The 21,159-nt window shown below is 43.5% G+C and overlaps 3 protein-coding genes across 7 annotated transcripts in view; all 3 read left to right on the top strand.

Annotated features, from left to right (window-relative positions):
* Positions 1 to 795: 795 nt before the first annotated feature.
* LOC306919760 (DNA-directed RNA polymerases I and III subunit RPAC2-like) lies at positions 796 to 1,143 on the top strand (the record flags this gene model as incomplete). Its single annotated transcript, XM_079496312.1, has 1 exon — positions 796 to 1,143. One exon carries the CDS (start codon positions 796 to 798, stop codon positions 1,141 to 1,143), a length of 348 nt encoding a protein of 115 aa, XP_079352438.1.
* A 1,370-nt stretch (positions 1,144 to 2,513) lies between these two features.
* On the top strand, positions 2,514 to 9,507 carry nod2 (nucleotide-binding oligomerization domain containing 2). Its single transcript, XM_079496096.1, has 10 exons — positions 2,514 to 3,017; positions 3,540 to 3,666; positions 4,418 to 6,194; positions 6,563 to 6,646; positions 6,888 to 6,971; positions 7,110 to 7,193; positions 7,303 to 7,386; positions 7,529 to 7,612; positions 7,737 to 7,820; positions 8,932 to 9,507. Exons 1-10 carry the CDS (start codon positions 2,520 to 2,522, stop codon positions 9,002 to 9,004), a joined length of 2,979 nt encoding a protein of 992 aa, XP_079352222.1. The 5' UTR covers positions 2,514 to 2,519; the 3' UTR covers positions 9,005 to 9,507.
* Positions 9,508 to 12,832: 3,325 nt separating this feature from the next.
* Positions 12,833 to 21,159, top strand: part of cyld (cylindromatosis (turban tumor syndrome)) — a 40,114-nt gene continuing 31,787 nt past the window's right edge. For 4 of the 5 annotated variants that reach the window (XM_079496101.1, XM_079496100.1, XM_079496097.1 and 1 more), the window contains exons 1-4: positions 12,833 to 13,140; positions 14,905 to 15,165; positions 16,155 to 16,457; positions 20,610 to 20,930. In XM_079496101.1, coding sequence (XP_079352227.1) covers positions 14,974 to 15,165; positions 16,155 to 16,457; positions 20,610 to 20,930 — 816 coding nt within the window. In that variant the 5' untranslated portion in view covers positions 12,833 to 13,140; positions 14,905 to 14,973. The remainder of the gene's footprint in view (positions 13,141 to 14,904; positions 15,166 to 16,154; positions 16,458 to 20,609; positions 20,931 to 21,159) is intronic. The other variant, XM_079496098.1, reaches the window with a different exon arrangement.

Below are 21,159 nucleotides of genomic sequence, written 5' to 3'. Positions count from 1 at the left end.
TGGTGGACAGGTTTCTGAACTGCCCTCAGCCCTCCTATGAGACACAGACTGAGTAGAAAATAAATTGTGGTATTTTATCATTAGTGAGGACCAATTATATGAAGGTAGGTTGAAAGTGGTCCTTTAAAACCTACCTTAAATACTCAGTATTTTTCCACCCCTTCACACCAAATCTCTTCGTCGTGAGAATAGCCGAGATCTACAAGCTCACGACGTGTCTCGTTACGATGCATTGAGTTTATAGATGTTTCTTTTTTTTTTGCTTAGATGATTTTGGTGCAGACATAAGAAAGAAGTCTGAGTCTAGAGCAGGGGTTCTCAGCCTTCTCTGAATTAGAACCCACTTGAAAATCTCTAAAGTGTCTGCAGCCCACCCATCTGACCCATGATCCAGCTTGGGTCAATGCAACTAACAGTAGTAACTTTAAGTTTTCAACGGGAGGGGGTTCCAGGTGGTCCCCAGCTAGATGATGGAGAGTTGGTAACCAAGTGGAAAATTATGTAGATGTTTAACTCTGTAACGTAATTTTTTTCCATTGTCTGTATTTGTTTTACATGTCATCACGATCAGGTCACATGAGTCATCCATCTCCAAATATGGAGTTCATGATGTCAGACTTGGTCTCAGAGTATTCTGACTAGTAACATCCATACCCAAATATGGAGTTCAAAGTCTGTGTTGCCCAAATACAGAGATCAATGGGTACAGGCACGGTTATTTGAACCTCAAGGAAGCTTTGTTTGTGAGTAGTAAGTACCCTTAGGTTGTTAGTTCATTTGTTGAATGTTGAAATCATGGCAGTAGATGGCGAGAAGAAACCAGTCCTGGAAATGGTGCAGGCAGATGGTGCTGACGAGGGCTGTGTGACCATCGTGCTGCATGATGAGGACCACACACTGGGGAACTCCCTCAGATACTTGGTAATGAAGAATGTAGACGTGGAGTTTTGTGGGTACAGCATCACCCATCCCTCGGAGTGTAAGATCAACTTTCGCATCCAGACACGAGGAGGAGTTCCTGCTACAGAACCACTGAGGAAAGGTCTGAGCGACCTCACCGATGTCTGCCAACATGTTTTGAACACCTTTCAGGCACGGGTTGATGCGTGTAAACAGAAGGAGGACCTGCAACCTATGGAGTGAAAAAAAAGCATCTCAACAGAGTCTACACAGCAGTCGTCCTCGTGCTCAAGAGAAGCTTGAGGAATTGAAGAGATGCTTCAGACTGCAGACTTCGCCAACAGTCGCTTCAACAGCACTCGACGACAAAGCTCACCCAGCCAGCAAGCGAAACCACTCTACTCCGCTCATAACAAACAAGCTACTCATACTCATTCTGATGACCATACAAATACATTAAAAAACACTATCTTACATTTTAGTCAGGGAATATTATCAGTATTACCAGTTAAATCTGGGAATACATTTCTTACCAAGAATTGTCTTCACCAATGTGTTTGTAAATGTGTCTACTAACATATCCCACATTGGTTTATATTCAACCACCCTAGGGGCATTTTTGACAGCTGCTGAAAGTTGGGATACCATCAACAGCCAATATATGGCAAAATGTTCTAAATTTCATTATGCTTTAAATAGCATTTGGCGTGTCAAACTAGGGGGGTGCCCCATCAAACTTTCAGATGCTGTTTTTCTCCCAGTGTGGAGGAAGAATGATTAGGATTTGTATTGTATTCTCACTCTTGAAATATATAATCCATTGGTTTATGTTGTGTGTGAACAATAATAGTAATTCAAAGCAGTTGTTCTCAAAACAACACCTCCAGTCGCTGTCATAAGAACGGGAAGTGAGTATAATTTATGCTTCGTCCCGGCTCCGTCTTTTTGGCAAATCTAGAACTTCCTGTTTGAGAGCTAGCAAACTTGATCATTCTAATTGCAGCTGATGTGTCCCTGTGGGCAGGAACAGGAAGCCCTTCAAATAAGGCATTGGAGGAGTGACTAGTCTCGCGTAGCCATACAACTATTACACAATCTCCGAATGTATGATATAAGCATTTGAAAATTGCGAGAGGCAACAGTCTAGTAAAGCAAGACTAAGGAGTGACTGACTTTGGGGCAGGAAACCATTCAAATAAAAGCCTCAAGGACAACACATTGTGACCATGCTGTGGAAACATCCCTGTGGGTCTGTTACATACTCAACCTCTAAATTGTACAGTAAGTGAATGTACTTAGAACCTTCCACCACTGCTTTCGATTTTCATGGAATGAGGAAGAGAAGTAGAGAACAATGCTACTGCGCCGCCCTACACTGTGTGCATGTACAGAGTTGAGATACGATTTTTAGTTTTTTAAAAAAGTAATTATATTTATAACATAAAACAGCGGTATTAACTTGTTATTAACTTTTTAAACCCCCGGTTTGTTAGTGAATTTTCTCAAAAGTAAAATTATAATGAAACTTGGGTGAGGCAAGGTGCTGCTGGATTAGGGCATAATAGGCTCCTTCAAAGCAAGCTGTAGTGAGGATGATGGACATGGACGAGACATGGCGCATGAGAGCACAGGAGCTGGTGTTGAGACAGAGAGCAGAGCTGCTGAGCGCGCTGTGCCGCAGCGGGTCTGCGGAGGCTCTGGAGAGGGTTCTGGACGTGCTGATCGCGCGTGGCGTGCTGGTCTGGGAGGACTATCTGAGCGTGCAGGTGCCAGGGAGGGCTCTGTGCACCAACGCCAGGCACCTGCTGGACGTCGTGCACAGCAAGGGTGTGGACGCGTGCAGGCTTTTCCTTACTGCTCTAAACCAGGTCTTACCCGAGGAGGTCCATTATACAGCCGGCCTCCCCTTGGGAGAACGTTGTGATCTAGATGTCACAGCAGGTGTAGAAGAGCACCATAGCACCGCTACTGAGACCCTTGTCATGGCCAGGCCGGCTCTGGTCCACAATCTCAGGGGCTGTGTCGATGGAGCTCTCGCTGTGCTGCTAGAAGCAGGAAGCCTCACCCTGACGGACTGCGATGAAGTGCAGCTACCAGCGTACACGCCCTCTCAGCAGGTGACATGAACTTGACACCGTGGCCCCTTTTCACCGGTTGGGAACCGGTTCAGTTCTTTTTGGTTCTTAGTCCATGAGCCAGAGCTCCAAAACGTTAATTTATGAATTGAGTGTGCAAAACCATACCTATATTCAATTATTTATAGGGTCAATATAAGTAAATTAATATACGATAACAATTCCACACAAGTAGCCTTTTCATATTCATCACACATTTTTGGTAAAAATGTAATTAATAGTTATCACCATGAAACTTCCCAAATTGATTACTTAATCTAATATAGGTTTGGTTTTGCCCACTCAAATTATAATTTTGCCGGTCTGGCTCATGGACTAGGAAAATGGGCCTGTGTGAGCGATTGTAAATGTGTTGAAAATGTATCGTGTGTGTCAATTCTAATACTAGAAACAAAAGCAAGTTCACGTTTTCATTTACAAGTTGAAAATAACAGTTGTGGAACTACGTTATTGATAATGCGTTTATGTTCAAGGATGACTTGAGAATATCTTTCAATTTAATAGGCAAGACATCTGCTGGGTCATGTCAGCTCCAAAGGGGAAAGTGCGGCCAAGGTTCTCCTGCAGTACCTTCAACAGAAAGAGAGTCATGAAGCGCCATCGAACCAAGAGAAATGGATACATTCTGAAGGTATTTCATATACTAGTAGTTACAGCATTACAATTATGTTAACATCTTATTTTACGTGAGGCGAACATGCAGTGGTGGGTGGTGGTGTGTGTGTGTGTGTGTGTGTGTGTGTGTGTGTGTGTGTGTGTGTGTGTGTGTGTGTGTGTGTGTGTGTGTGTGTGTATATATATATATATATATATATATAAAATGTTGCTCTGGAGAGGGAAGTCTGGAGCACTCTGGTGGAGCTGTTGCCCCCGCGGTTGAAGATGGATGGATGGATGGAAGTAAAGACTAGTAAATGACCCTGCAAGCGTGTGCAAAGGCAAAAATGATGAAATTTAGATATATTATGTAGACAGCATTCTGTAATGTATAGTTTCATTGTGATGTTTTAGATCATCCGGCTGAGATTGAGACTCTGCTACACTATACTAGCATATCGTCAATTTTGGGGTGGAAACCTTGTATGTTGAAAACCGTTAATAATTTTCAGGGAATAGAAAAAGGAACCTGTATTCAAATTGATTCATTTCTATTGTGTAGTTAGAAGTTCTTGATAATACTTTTCAGTAGTTAAAATATTCATAAAACCCACAGAGCCACTTTCAATCTGGCGTCCCTATTTTTGGGCAAGTCATTATAGGCGGGAAAACAAAATCTTAAAAAACAAAAACAAAAAGATGAAATATGGAGATATGATGTTTATGACAGCGACAACATCCACCATTCACTATAACCTATCTCATGTGTGTACTGTCTGTCGCAGAATGCTTGCAGTACCAGAAAAAGCTTCGCTGCACAGTGTCAGCCCAGTCTCAATTTCTTGGCACCTGTGAAGGAGCCAGCAACCTGTCTTTGGATGATATCTACGTTGACAGCCGGTTGGAACTTGCCCATAATTGTGCCGATGCTGCCCACGGTGCTTTGGGCCTGGAAGACATAGTAGTTGGCACGTCAGGCATAGCAAACCAGGCTGCTGACACGGTACTGGTGTCCGGGGAGGCCGGCAGTGGGAAAAGCACACTCCTTCAGAGACTGCACCTGTTGTGGGCTCGAAAGACAGCCCTCCGTGACTTTGTCCTGCTGTTTGCTTTCAGCTGCCGCAGGCTGAGCTCGGAGCACAAGGAACTTTCCCTCCAAGAACTGTTGTTTCAGCACTGCTGCTGGCCAGATAGAGAGCAAGATCAGCTCTTCCAGTTCATCTTGGACAACCCACACCTCGTCCTTTTCACCTTCGATGGCCTGGATGAGCTCAGACAGAGCTTTTGCGATGAGCAGAGGCATTGCTGCCCCACCCAGCGTGCCCCGGTTCCCGTACTGCTGTTTAACTTGATTCAGGGTTCCCTCATGAAGGGAGTGCGGAAAGTGGTGACAAGTCGCCCAGAGGCAGTGGGGCCTGCCCTGAAGAGGTATTTGCGCAAGGAAGTCCTCATGAAAGGGTTCTCCCTCAGTGGTATTGACTGTTTTGTGAAGAAGCATCATAGTGACCCGACTGTGGCTGCCAAAGTTCTGGCGTCTCTGCAGAACAATAAAGCATTACTGGGGCTGTGTCATACACCCGTCCTTTGCTGGATAGTCTCAAAGTGCCACAAGGAGCTGCTTGGCTGTGGAGAGGGAAGCATACAAACCATCACCGATGTTTACTTTATGATCTTCCAGCACTTCTTCCAGCATCAAAGCCCCCAGCAGAAGGGCCTGGAGCTAGGTTGCTTGCAGAGTTACCTAGACACAGCCTTACGTCTGGGACAGTTGGCCTTCGAAGGGATACGATCTTCCTGTTACGTCTTCACGGGTACAGAGCTGCAGACATGTGGGGTAACAGAAGAGTATATCGGCATGGGCTTTCTCACCTCCTCCCCTGGCTGTAAACGGTATGAATTCCTCCATGTAACCATGCAGTGCTTCTTCGCAGCTTTGTACATTGTGCTAAACGATACTCTTGACCGTTCGACCATCCCTAAGCTCTTCCAGCCTCATTACACGCAGCAGACAAGCTTGAGCAGTACATTCTTCCAGCCTTGCATGACCTCCTCCACTACTGTCCAACAGGAAGAGGTTTCAGAGAGGGAAGCCATGGCAGCAGAGACTCCCAACCTACAAACAACAGCCATCTTCGTTTCCGGGCTCTTGTCTCAGCGGCAACGCAACCTTTTGTGCCGCTGCTGCCCAGGGCCCACCCTGGACCAGAAAGTGAGACAGGTGGTGAAGTGCCTGTGCAAAGGCATGCAGAAGCACTTCAAATCCATCCCTCAGTCCGTTAAGGGGGAGAAGAAGAGCATGCATGCCATGCCCGGGTTTGTGTGGCTCATCAAGTGCATTTATGAGCTGCAGGATCGAAGGATCGCCAAAGAAGCTATGGCCAAGCTGGAAGTAGAACACCTTAAACTGACATACTGTAACATTGGTCCTGTGGAGTGTACAGCACTGGCCTATGTACTCCAACATCTGAAGAAACCTGTTGGCATCCAGCTGGATTATAACTCTGTTGGTGATGTCGGAGTGGAGCAGCTGCTTCCATGCATGCATGTTTGTCAGGCCCTTTAGTAAGTATGACATATCATCAGCTTATACTATACTATACTATACTATACTATACTATACTATACTATACTATACTATACTAATACATTCATAGCAAACCAATTAATGCAGTGCCCAGGGTTCAACATATATTCCAATAGCCTTTAAATGCATTAACATAGAGGATCTGCTTAAGGATGCGGCCACACTGAACTCAAGTAATTCTGCCTATATGAGGGCGGATTTTGCCAATTATTTTCAATGGGAAGAGAGGTTTTATGCAGAAATCCGCAAATGGCAACAACCCGCATTGGCAGAATACACCATAGGTAAAATTCCAGTTCGGTGTGACCACACCCTAAGCCTCTTTTTGTTTTATCCTTTTTGTCAGCCTCAGAAACAATAATATATCAGATGAGGGGATTCGCAAACTGATTGCTAAGGGCATCCAGTGTGAGAGCTTCCAGAAGATTGCGTGAGTATGCCCGTGCTGAAAAATGTTTTGTCACTCGTATATTTTCTTCAAAATATATTTTCAGCTCTAGCCGCTCCTATGCACAGCATATGTGTCTGTATGAGCACGGAATGTGCTCATCTGATTGGCTGAGCACGGAATGTGATGATGTATGATGATAAGAGCACCTCTCAAGTGAGCGGTGCTCTGCAAATAGCTGTTTCTATTTAATAATATATAATCCTTGATTGTCTCTCTCTAGACTATTTAACAACAGTCTAACTGATGCTTGCACGCTGCATTTTTCTCATCTCTTGAAGACCAAGCAGAATTTCCTTTCCCTAAGGTCAGTGAATGTTTTTTCTTTCCCACTATACATTTATAATGCAGAAAACGTCCAATTCAGTGTAATTTCTGTGCACCATAAAAAGGCCATTCGCCATAAAAAAAAGTGCATGGCAAATGAGTTCTTTTATTGTTTCAGACTAGGCAATAATAACCTAACAGCCGTGGGGGCCAAGCAGCTGGCTGAAGGACTGAGATTCAATCAGTCACTGAAGTACTTGGGGTATGGCGTATGCGGCCATCAATTGAACTCTGTTCTCAGCTAGAGGCCTACACATTCTGTTGGTTTTTATTTACTCTGGTCCTACTTTAAACTTGCTCTTCGTTTTCAGGCTTTGGGGGAATAAGATAGGCGATGCAGGAACAGAGGCCTTAGCCAATGCTCTTGAGGACAGCAAAACCCTGGTGTGGCTTAGGTAATATAACTTAGTTTACTTCAATGAATCACAATCAACTTCACATTCCTAATAATTCAAATAATTTATATTAGGTTGTCAATATTTCACGTCAAGTATATATGTTTCGCAAGTGAAGTGATTTTGGTATGTCTAATGGTAGCCTGGTAGACAATGGTGTCGGCAGTGCTGGAGCTTATGCCCTCGCCAAAGTTATCAAGAACAGTACCTCGCTGGCAGAGCTTTGGTAAGTTTTGGAGTACATAATCACAGTGATTTGCATACTGGGGGAGACCGTACATTTTGATTTGACATGAAGGTCATTCTAGCTCCACATCCTCTCTGCTCTGCTTTATTATTTCCTCTTAAAGGTTAACAAAGAATTGCATAACCAGGATGGGGGTTGAATGTCTCATTGAAGCCCTGGAGCATAATACCAGTGTCAAGTCAGTGTGGTAAGTTATAACCATTTAAATTCTAAAATAAAAACACTATTAAACTGACAAAATCAATAGTTATAGGCTAAAGTAATAGCAACGTAAAAAGATAATAACATTTATAACATATAATAACTTATATTTCAAAATATCAATTAACTTTTAGAATTACAACAGGCGTTGTAATTCTAAAACAAAGGTAGTAATATGAATTGTATTATTATAATTCCCTATTTCCATTACATTACATTACAAATAAAGGGATTCCTGATATTATAATCCAATGAGGATATCATTAAACTTATCTACACTTTCATTTTTCAAATCTATCAGATCATTTTCAGAACAGCTTCTCAAGAATCTCATGTGAAAAGATTACCAATATTGTTACTGGCCCCCTCAATCCCATCTTGCATAATCGTGTCTTGTATTTTGAATTCAATCTTTAATATGTATTTACAATTCAACGACTTACAATTACAACTAAAACAATAGTAGTTCTTATCTTCTAATTTACAAACTATATACACTCTGTGGGCTGAATTTGGCCCCTTCTGCCACCAGTTTGTCTATTCTAGACCACCCAACGTGCAAGGATGTCTTGCCTATGTTCTCTTTCCCAATGTAAATTGCAAGCTTCTTTGGCTGGGTAAATAGAAACAGACAGTATCAGCATCCAACTTTGAAACTCAATTTGGTTACATCATTCACATATGTCAGTTTTTACACAAACATACATAGTTACGTCATCAGCCAATCCCTGATTGGCCGAGCGGACCACCAAAAATTCACAATCACAGATTGGCAGAGGCAGTCACCGACATACGCAGCCGAAAACAGTACTTGCGCCGCTCTGCTCGTGCAAGTAACAAGGATTTCCCTCTTTATAGTGGTAGAAATATGGTCTTCCACTCAGGTTTATACCCTGAGGAAATTACGCATTGCAGCTTTTTAAGACATTAGTAAAAACCCATAATAGCCTTGTGGACCTGCAGGTTGTGTGTCGTGTTTCAGAATGTACTGAAAGTTGTTGAAATACTCCTTTCTCCTACTGTATGACATCCAAATACCTGTATAAATTATGTACTTGGGAAGTAATGGCATTTTTATTCCGTTTTATATATCTTAGGCTGAGAAGTAATGAGCTCAGCAAGGAGGAAGTGGAGGAAATGGCACAACGTGAATGCCGACTAATCTTCTGATTCAACCATTGCAAACCACAACAACCAGAAGATCCCCCCCCCCCCCCCAATGGCATTCATTGGAGCAACCCTCGACATCCATCAATCCATCCATCTTCAACCGCTTATCCGGTGTCGGGTCGCAAGGGCAACAGTTTCAGCAGAGCTCCAGACATCCCTTCCCTGAGCAACATTAGCCACTTCTTCCTGGGGAATCCTGAGGTGTTCCCAGGCCACTGTGGGGAATAGATCTAATCCCCCCATCTGGTCCTTGGTCTGCCACAGGTCTCCTCCCAGTGCAATGTGCAGTGAGGACCTATAGGGAGATGCTTGGGAGGCATCCGTACTAGATGCCTGAACCCCTAAGCTGGCTCCTTTCCAAGACAAGGAGCAGTGGATCTACTCTTATCTCTCGGGTGACTGAACTTCTCACCCTATTTCTAAGGGAGAAGCCAGCCACCCGTCTGAGAAAACTCATTTTGTCCGCTTGTATCCGCAAGCTTATTATTTTGGTCATGACCTCCCAGAACACCTATTGTTAAACCCTGAACGCCCAGGACGAAGTTCTTTGTCCATTCTATTAGTAACGCCCGACGCCCAGGACGAAGTATTGTCCAAAAGACGAAGTTTATTGAGAACAGATCGCATGGCTGTATAGCCCAGGCGCGCCTCCTGGGCTCTCCTCGGTGACGTGCAAGAGTGAGACGTCATCGAAAAAGTCCCTCCTCTGTTTAGCTGATGAAAACGAAAATCTTAAAACGTTCATAACTCGCGATCTAAATCATCCCGTCTTTTTATGAAAAAAGATCCTATGTTAGACGGCGATCCAGTCGCTAGTCTCAATAGATTTATTCTTGTCTCCCGTTGTTGTCGATCGACTCTAGAGTGGTGTGGCTATTGTTAGCTGCTACACACACATCATCAACTTCCGCCGGTCCGTCCGGAAAAGGCGCCCGTGTTTATAAATCGACTGGGCGCATGAATGTAATGGATTAAATAGTTCCGGGCAATTAAAGTGTTTTAACTGGTTGATCGAGACATTACTAGCTGTCCCACTTTTCACCCTAAGCCCTATGGTCCTCCTCAAGGTGCACACTTTCCCACCCCTGTAGTATAATAGCCTATGTCAAGAGTGTGACCTATAGGCCATCCAAGTCTGGACTGGAGTAAGCTTTACGCCAGGGCTCCACCGGACGCGTTGCGTCTCCGTCGCGTGCGTCAAAAAACGCACCGGTTCAATTTTAATGCACGCGTTAATGTCACGCAACGCGGGCAGTGGAGCCACCCTTCATTGATTAAAAAGGGAACATTCCCTGACGGTGACGGAGACGCGACGCTGACGCGCCCGGTGGAGCCCCGGCGTAAGTCACTCCAGAAATGATTTGGCCTAAGTCATTTAATCCTCTTGTGTTACATAATTGACAGATAATTGACATTATTTTTATGTCAAAATATTTATGTAATATATTGTTATAAACATTTTGAAATTATGAAGAAATATCTAACTCCATTTCCGCTCCATTACATGTGACCAATGGGGTATTTTATCTCCTTTCCTTTTTAATGTTTTTATGGATGATTTATCTGTACAGTTGAATGCCTGTAAAACATGGTCATTTATTAACCACCTCATGTTTGCAGATGACTTGGTGGTTCTATGTCCATATATAGTGCTGGTCTCCAGCAGTTACTAAAAGTGTGCTCACAGTACGGCCTCGATTTTGAACGCTAAGATTTTGAACGCTAAGAAGAGCATAACCCTGATTGTGAGAAGTAAGGAAGACAGTAAGCTGGTATTTCCTGATTTCTACCTGTCTGGAATGTCATTAAAAGAATGCAAAGAGACCAAATATCTAGGTCATTTTAATGACCTATCTGATGATAGAGATATTTTTAGACAGCGGCGTAAACTGTATGCTCAAGCCAACACACTCATACATAAGTTTAATTTCTGCTCTGTTCCAGTGAAAATCTCACTTTTAAAGCCTATTGTACACTGTACACTGCCCACTTGTGGCGACACTATAAAAAGGGCAGCCTGCAAAAAATGACAGTGGCCTATAATGACTGCATGAGACTGCTGCTCAAAGCCCCAAGATGCTGTAGTGCCAGTCAAATGTTTGTAGAAATAAATGTACCCACTTGCCCTGCTGTGCTATGAAACCTGATGTATAGATTTATGTGCAGGTTAACAGACTCTGAGAACAGCATCATTGCATCACTTTCTAACCCTGCTAAGAGCTCTGTCAGGCTGTCATCTAAGCTGTGGAGCCACTGGCGTTCTAGCCTGTATGTACAGAGATAAGTCCCCCCTGTTTGTTTGTTTATGCTTTGTTTATTTATAGTTTGTTTACTTTTGTGTTTTTATGTTTTATGTGTTCCGCCCTATGGTGAGTGTCTTGAATAAAGTTTGAATTGAATATCGTATAGTCTGTTTTGGTTCCGCTTTTTCTTTTTTCAGGTTGTTATTTTATCAAGGTCACGAAAGTTGAACTTGTGTTTCTCCGTAGTGCGTCCATTACAGGCGATGGTGGCTGTGGTACAATAACAGGAAGTAGAAGCGATGTTGGGATCACTAATGCATGTCTCATCTTTATTTTAAAATCATGCAAGGAAGTGGAGTAGCCTACATTACAGTAATGTTTCCCACACACACAACCATGCACTCTACACAAGAGGCTGTTTCGCAATGGCAATGGTGTTTGTTGGCTGACCTTTTTCCCATGGTGCTTGAAAAGCGCCTGAAAAAACGCAAAACACAGCTTGTTCTGTCCGCGCATGGAATCTAAAGTGCTCAAACCCTGTGTGTGTGTGTGTGTGTGTGTGTGTGTGGGGGGGGGCCGGGGTGGGGGGGGGGGGGGGATACACCTTAACATGAACCCCACCACTTACACTGGTCGATAATCAAGTCTATAAAATCTATGAAAAAGTTTAAACTGCAACACAATTGTATACATTATGCAATAGTGGGGGTTCCCGGCTTCATCTCTCTGTCAGCTAATTAAGGGGTCGTTGGCCTGAGAAACGGTCTTCAGTGTTTTTCAGGCCAATGCAATGACCTATGGTACAGGTTCTGCGAAAAGGGTAGTCCTAGGCAGAGCCATCTAATAGAAGAGTTACGATATTGAGGGGGCAGAAACTGAGCGCTCGAGCGCTGTTCATGCAGCCTGAACTGAGCCAAGCTGGAGTTGGAAATACATTGTTTTCAACGAGGGCGGTGCAAACAAGAGCTATTTTAAGCATGTGTGCAACATGACAACTGTTTTAAAGTATTGTACAGTAACAACTAAAGTATTGTACAGTAACAACTAATGTTTATGTTGTACTATTACTACAAAACAATTTAAAATAAAGGGATTTAAGATCATTAAAGCTGGGCTGTTGCCTGAGTCCAATGCATTTCTGCCTACTTCCGGTCCAGGACTTGGCCCAGTTGGTTGTCCCCACGCTCAATGGTAGTCTATGTAGGAGAGCCGCCATTGGACTGGCCCCATGAAGTGAACGCAGTTTGCGTAACTCTGTCTATATATAAGGCTCTGGTGTAGACTACCCTTTTGGCAGAACACAGTAGTACTACAGTAGGCTACCAACCTGAGGCAACCTCTAAGGTACCAACAGTACAGCAGCAGCATCTCTGACTCTGTAGCTACACTTCAACCTATCCGTCCGCTCTGATGACGCGGTAGTGGGGAAAGCCCCATAATAGGGCAGGACTCCATGACAAACACAAATGACACCCAATCAGCATTCAGCACCCGAAGACAGACGGCGTTGACCAATGGCTGCGCAAGCGAGCACAAATACGTCACAGTTTGAGCTCCATGATGTTGAGTTGTGTCATCTTGTGTAAATAATCTATTTCATAACTAACAGAGCTGCGGTTTCGCACCTCCTTTTCACTCTTTATTTGGGAACAGAGGCTAATAAATAAATGCGGACGGTACTTTATTTATTGCGGAGGCTGGCGGAGTCAGACCACCCTGTCCGCTGTTCGTCATCAACAGCTAGCTGGGCTAACTAGTTAGCTGGCTAGCTGCTCTGCATCAGCCAGTGGAATCTCCCCTTTCTCTCTCAACAAGCCGACGCTTAATTGGGACACCGTTGACATTATGACAGCCGTCCCGAACACCTGACTGACTTCCAGTGAAGGTAATAAGGTAAGACATGGCTGCTGCAGTTGTTGTTGACAGTCATTCATTACCACATGCCTTCACTGTCTTGACACATTTGTGTGTGGGTGTTTTACCCGACATTTGCTGCTAGCTACTTCCTCCTCTTACAGTCAGGGCCCTGAATCATTACCACCTTGACTGGGAAAGGGAAGACACGCACGCGCGCGCGACACACACACACACACACACACACACACACACACACACACACACACACACACACACACACACACACACACAGTGACACACACACACACACACACACACACACACGGGATTCTAATATTGTTTTATGCTGCGGACCGAGGGCAACACCTGTAATGATTTTGTATAGTATGAAATGTTCGCTTCATCAAGCTACAGTGTTAGCTAATGCATGAATAATCATTGTATGCCAGTCAATAAAACAATAACATGAATTGTTATGCATCAACTGGCTGATGGGTAGAAGATATCATGCAGGCACCTGTCATCTCAGGCTCTTGTACTAGTACTTAATGCGACCATATGTCTGATCATGTTATCTATCAGTCCCTAGTACTGTCATATGATTCACACCCAGAGCCAAGGGGAAATCCAGATGTCGGAAGGAAGCTGCTTTCTAGGTTCACATGATCACATGATGTGTTGAATGCCCAATAAGAATACAATGAGATAATTTGATCTGAGTGGTATCTGATTTTGAGCCTTATCTCAATGAAAGAATACGATGTCCAGTAAACTATCTAAGTACAGTAAGATCTGTAATCGGAGCACAGGGTCAGGATCAGCAAAGTCACAGGAACCTAAGTGCATCCCTATGGGGGGGATGTACACTATAGATTCTAAATGAAATCCTAGCTGCAGGCAACTTTTAGATGCTATAATTCTATCTGGCATCAACCCTTGACATCCCATTCATCCAAACAAAAAAGTCCTATCTGATTGTATTAAACCACGTTAAACTCACCAAGATTGCAGTTGTATGGAAAGCTCCTCTTTGTACCTGTCAAATGTTGGTTGTGATGAGCTACTTTCTGTGAAGTGTGAATATAATTCTAATTCCTAAGTGTTCCAAATTGCACATAACGCAGTATAGGCAGCAGGACGTTGCGTTGTTGAAAACGAGTAATGCATTGACAGAAAGTAGCTCATAACATGTATACATGACTATACTTCCAATGCTTTGGAAGTATAGTCATGTATACAGCATGTTCGCATAACGATGAAGACATTGTGGATATCCAGCATAGGGAATGCGCATGCGCCAGCGTTCTGAGACGCTCGTTACCAGCGTCCTAGTCTTTGGACTTATTTTACTTACTTGACTGCCAAATGACGATGATGAAGGTAATAATAATAATAATAATAAAACTTTATTTGTATAGCACCTTTCATGACATGAAATGCAGCTCAAAGTGCTTTACACAAAAAAGAAAAGAAAGGCAGGGCATAAACAATACAGTGAGGACATGAATGGTAGGGGTGTAACGATACATTTTAACATGTAATACGATAAGTATCATGATACATGGTTGATAATACGATACATGATGATGGATGATATTGGTTGATTATGGCGATACGATACAATGATTTAAAATCAATACAGTGACTATTTAGCAAAGAAATTAAATCTGTGTGAAACATGTGGATAGTGCAGGTTTTTAAAGGGAAAATGTATGGATATAATAAGCAAACAGTGATTCACTGGCAAATACATAGACATTATATTTGAACACATTATGGACAAACCCCTCCCTCTCTTAGACCACAGGTCAAGCTTGCCTTGACGACGTGAACCCCCCGCCCGCCCATCCCTACGTGGAGCATGCAGCCATGAGCTCGTCGTCGCTGTGGAGCCAGGAGAAGCCCAGCGGGGGCTTCCGGGAGGACTGGCGCTTCTTCATGGTGGTGAAGGAGTGCACGGTGGAGAAGCCCCCCCAGAAGACCCTGCGGGTCCCGCGCGGCAGCCTGGGCCAGGCCTGCCAGGAGCGCAACAACCTGGGACGCACACTGCCACCCAGCAAGGTTGCCCCTCATCTTCTGTTATTACTATTGTACAAAAGCATTATTCAACCTGCTCCATTCGTCCATTGTACTCTTCTGCATGTGTGTGTATATATATAATATATATATATAAAATACAAACAACTTACAAAGACATACCATACTTTACAACAGAGGTTCCCAACCACCGGACATGTGTCACTGGTACGCGAGAAGGGAATCCCAAGTTTTCACGACCGTCACCAGGATTTTCCAAACTGCGGTGAAAAGTTGACTCTGTCAAGTCGAATGAAAATACCAAGGATTCGCCATCAGACGCGTCAGTGACTGATTTTTAAAGTGCTTCGAGTCCGTGTTACTTCCGTGTTGCGTAGCATAACAGTGTCATCACTGTCCAATCCTTGGTATCTTTAGCGTTCATGTGTGATCAGCCTCAGCAAACAGCAGCAGCTGACAACAGCTGCAGCCTATTTTATAAAGATCGCAATTCGTGCTAAATGAAACAAAACACTACACGGTGACGGTACAGGATTATTATTTCATGTCAAAACATTCAAGTACTGTATCAGAAGATGATGTTACCCAGGTAAAGTAATGCGTCACTCTGCATGTTTAACTAAAGTTTTCCACATGTCCAAAGTAATTTCTGAAAAAGACATAAGCCTAATCCTTTTTTAAATACTATCATACTATCATTGTTGAAATAATGCCATTTAGGTCAATGATATAACATTATGTTGTGATATAATAATATAGCAGCGGGTAAACTGTCTTCCGTGAGAACGTTGAGAACACAGGTTTTGGTACGATGACCTCATGCCATCTCGAGTTTTGTCCCCTCAGCCATTGCGGCAATAAACAAACTGTAAGCTGATAAGATGGTTCTGTATACAGTGGGGGCCTCATGTTTTTGTATTGTCTTGGTGTTGTGTTGTTTTGATGTGGGTGTTTGAACAGACCTGTGAAGACGAATATCATTCTGGACAATAAAGATTCTTCTTATTATTAAGGGCAAGCGGAGCCTCCGCATCCTCGACCAGACCAACGTGGTGCTCAGCCTGGACGAGCGCGACGTTCTGGAGCTGGACGAGAAGCTGGCCGAGCTGCTCTTCCCCATCACCAACTGCGAGGAGCGCTATGCCCTGCTGCGCAACAAGCCGCGGCTGGAACGCGCGCGTGACATCGACTGCGGCTCCAAGGTGCGTGTGCAGCTGCGGTCCGGCGACGAGCCGCTGCCTGGGGTGGTTCGCTTCAAGGGCTCACTGCTTCCCGACAGGGCTCTCTCTGGGATCTGGTTTGGCGTGGAGCTGCTGGTGAGTGAGAACCCTCTCTTGTCACGCGTACTGTACCTGTGTTGTTTGTTTATGTCATTCACATTAGGGCTGGGTATTGCCAACAACCTCACGATTGATACGTATCACGTATCATACACAAACAGCTGTGGGTGCGGCTTCAGTTCAGGTGGATCCACCACCCACCAGGCAAACCAGGCATACTTAATGAACTGGTGGGCGTGTCCACATAAAAATGACATTTTAACAAATAATGTAAACTTTTTTGAAAAAGTGTACATGTATGATAATAATACCTGATGATCATGTTTTAGGGTGGTCCACCTCTCTGACAGTGTGATAAAACTGGTTCCAAAAACAGTTCCAAATGTGATGGAACCGATTCCTGTTCCTCAATGTCGAAGCTGCTTCTTCTGATGCCTCCGGTTCCGGATCTCATCATCCCAATCAGACTTGTTGGATGCATATATTAATTTGTATCATGCCATCCAGCTGTCTTTTGTCACAGTGCACTGCAAACTGTCATCATTCAAGTCTGTCATGCAACATACTATGCAGACGGGGACATGGGTAAAGCTCTGACATAACAAAGCGTTGCTTATTGTAGCACAATGTTGGGTTTCTCTCACAGAATGGAGGCTGTAGGCTCCATGAGTGGGCTGCTGCTTGGACACATGCAACTCAACTCTTGCTCAGTATAATCGGCACTGCACATTCTTCTTCTCCAACTGCTGATTTATGTGATGATAATTGAGCAATGCCCTGGCATTTAACTTTAGTCATTTTTCATAATCTAAATGTCTGGTGTGGGCCATATAATGTGGGTAGTTATATAATGTGCTGTTGCCCTGAGCTGACCAGCACTTACAACTCATAAGTTGTTATTCATGATTATAAACATTATAACGAGTGTTATAAATGCCTAATGGAATTATAATGCATTATAAATACTCTTATAATGCATTATAGACACAACCTTAATAATATACAGTGTTATTACATTTTGTTTTTTTAACAACCTCACAACGTGTCATATTGCATCGTGTTGTGAGATTGTAAAAGCTGTTTAATTTAGCTGTTTTTGAAAATGTTTGTAATATCAAAGTATACAATAAGGCATATGTGATTAACACCAGGAAAAGACAAACCTATGATACAGTATGCCATATAACAATATCCCAGAACACATCCAGGGGTTTGACACCTGCCCACCTGCAGGTAAATAAAATGATAGGGCAGGTGAAGTTTGCTAGCAGGTTGCCCGACCGGGCAGGTGCACATTATGAGTGGGGATGCAACCGTCTTCAGTTCACTATAAACACAACACAAGATATAACTGTATTGAACATGGTCAGAGCGCTCTGCGTCTCTCCCTATCTCTCTACCAAGTCCCTCTCCCCACCCCCCCACCACACACACTGAGCGTGAAGTGGCTACGGCACGTGCTCCGGTGAAAACCGCTACAAGCTCACAATATCACCAGGTTGCAAAAGCCATGAGTTTTCTCAAGCCAGGGCTCAAAATTGCGACCATTTTGGTCGCAAATGCACCTGAAATTTGTATCTGTGCGACTTAAAAATATATTTGGGAGCACCTGTGCAGCTGTCCAAGTGGTGCATGTCAAACTGGGGGTCCTTGAAATTATCTTATCTTTTCAAATTGGGGTCTGTAGGCTAATAATAGTAAGGGCATTTTATCAGGTATTTGACCAATCTGGGAACTAAATCGTTACCAAGAAATTTCTTCACCAATGTGTTTCTAAAGGTGTCTAATAACATGTACTAAAAGTTTGAAATTCAACTCCCGTGGGAAAGTTGAGTTATTAGCATAATATGTGACCATACCCTTAACATCCTATATAAGGCAAAAAAGTCCAAATTTCATCATTCTTTAAGTAGCATGTGACATATGCAACTAGGGTGATTTCATGATTCTGAATCCATTCCAAGCATTAGTTTTGCACAAAAAACACTCCTTGGGCTAAATTAGGCCATATCCACTTGACCAAATGTGCTGACCTCATCACGTTTGTGTGGCCGTTTTCCTCCCAAGGAGTGTTTTTTGTGCAAAACTAATGCTTGGAATGAATTCAGAATCATGCAAACACCCTAGTTTCATATGTCACATGTTACTTAAAGAATGATGAAATTTGGACTTTTTTGCCTTATATAGGATGTTATGGGTATGGTCACATATTATGCTAATAACTCAACTTTCCCACGGGAGTTGAATTTCGAACTTTTAGTACATGTTATTAGACACCTTTAGAAACACATTGGTGAAGAAATCTCTTGGTAACAATTTAGTTCCCAGATTTTCATAGATTTCTCTTACTATAAGTGTACATTTCGGGGTCCTTGCCATAAAAATGTTTCCCTACCATGCATTTGCATTTGTAAGGCTATACTTTCATGTTATAGTGCTGTTTTTAATTCAGTAAAAAAATCTTTACAAAAAAACATTAATATATACTAAAAGTGTGAAAAATGAACGGTAATTAACAATATTTTTGGGGGGCAAGTGGCCATGACCTGAGGGCAAGTACTGTAGACCATGTACTTGCCCGACGGGCAAGTGCTTCTGAGTCCTTGGTGTCAACCCCCATCTCGTCTCATATCACAATATCCATCGATATATTGCCCAGCCCTATCCTCTTTCCTCTTTGGACTGAACTGAGTCAACCACTGTTTCCAAGTGAAACACAGATTTGTGCACGCACGCACGCACGCACACACGCACGCACGCACGCACGCACGCACGCACGCACGCACGCACGCACGCACACAGTTTCCTGGCCTGGCACCTTTTCTCTTTCATGGTCATTGTAGGATCTATACAAAATGCAATATTGCAGCTATTGCAATCGCAGATTGCACTTTTAAGGTGCTGTGGATAAGAGCATAAGCTAAATGCCTAATAACTATTATATAAAGCACAGTAGTTTCGGTCCTGTCTGTGAACATCCCTTAAATGGTTATTATTACTTTGTGTCTGGCACGTATGGTCACATTGATCAGGTACAGCTACACATGCAGCAAGTTGTGCGATGCCAACTGCATGAATCAACCCTTGTACTCATAGACCAGACCTGTGGGCGGCAGTGGCTCAGGAGGTAGAGCAGCCGTCTGGGAAGTTGGAACGGGAAGGTTTCTGGTTCGATTCCTGGCTTCATGTCAAAGTGTCCTTGACTGAGACACTGAACCCTTAACTGCTCCCGGTGAGCAAGTGAGAATGGATGAATGTGACGCACTGTAAAGCTCTTTGAGATAGATAAGGTAAGATAAACAAAGATAATCATTTTATTGATCCTGACACTGACAGTACTATTGGCTCAAGTGTGCAAGTGTGTCATAGTAGCAGCAGTAAGACTGAAACACGGTAACAGATAAAACAAATAATTAATAATAATTTATCAAATAAATGGGCTTAGACAAGGCACTTGCACGGTCTATGACTATTGTATGTAGTCTCTAGTCTGTCCATAAATAGAAGTTTAAATGTACAATTGTTACCAGGCAGTGAAGAAATTGATGAATATACAATGTTCAATTTAGGCATTTAGCAGACACTCTTAATCCAGAGCAATTTATCAGTGCTCTGTTGCTGGCGGCCCTGGGCTCCTACCAGGGCCACTAGCAAGGTAAACACGAGGTAATTATACCATTTCTATACATCAAATGCATAGAAATGGTAATCTAAGATCATAGGTATATAATAACCTATCATCATCAGTCATATGAAATAAATAATCTGTACGTTGAAACTATACAGTGAATTGCATCGTATCACTCCAAAAGTCACTATTATACAGTAGCCTGTTCCTGTTATGACAGCAATCCGGCAGGTGTCACTGTTTGTTAATGACAATAACTCTTTCACAATCACACTGTTCGAATAGTTCGACCACCTAATCCCCACAGCCCATGATCACTGTTGCTGCGTTATGGGAATGCATTTTATATCGTATTAATGCATTTGTGTATTTTCTGTATGTTGTTTTTATTGTTGTAAACTGACTGCCGGTGTGCCACAAATGTCCATTTTATTTCAAATGTAATGTAAAATGCATTTAGCTTTGTCTTTGTTTTGCTTTCCCCCTTGTCTTATCACCTTGTGCCATCGTTTTTCATCTCATCTCTTCACTCTTCACATTGGTATCATGTCCATCACCAGGAGGAGGGCCGGGGCCAGGGCTTCACGGAGGGCTCCTACCAGGGCCGCCAGCTCTTCCGCTGCGAGGAGGAGTGCGGCGTGTTCGTGGCCCTGGACAAGCTGGAGCTGTGGGAGGACGAGGAGGACGAGGAGGAGGAGCTGGGCGAGCTGGAGGTGGACCATGTCAATCTGGTGGATCAGGAGGAGCAGGACTTCCCACGGCTGGAGATCAACTCGCGGGTGCTGGTGCAGACCCGTGAGGGCCCCGAGAGGGGCACCATCATCTTCTGTGACCTGCTGCCCGGCAACGAGAGCCTGGGCTACTACGTAGGCGTCGACATGGTGAGAGGAGGGATTAAGAGACGAGCAGGAGAGAAGTGGTGACACAGAAAACGTGTCGGGGAGAGCGAGAGAGAAAGGGAGGAAGAGAGAATGGGAAAGTGGTAGAGATGGTGGAGTCACCTCTAATTGTTAGTTTTGACCACATTGCTGAAGTCCAAGTCAGCACTGTAAGGTTTTTGATGAAGTTCTTTCGCTAGCACCAAGTGAACAGTTTTAAAAGCTGCTACGA

Source organism: Electrona antarctica, assembly GCF_951216825.1.
Source record: "Electrona antarctica genome assembly, chromosome: 3".
Taxonomy (NCBI): Eukaryota; Metazoa; Chordata; class Actinopteri; order Myctophiformes; family Myctophidae; genus Electrona; species Electrona antarctica.
This window is presented reverse-complemented; position numbering and strand designations above follow the sequence as displayed.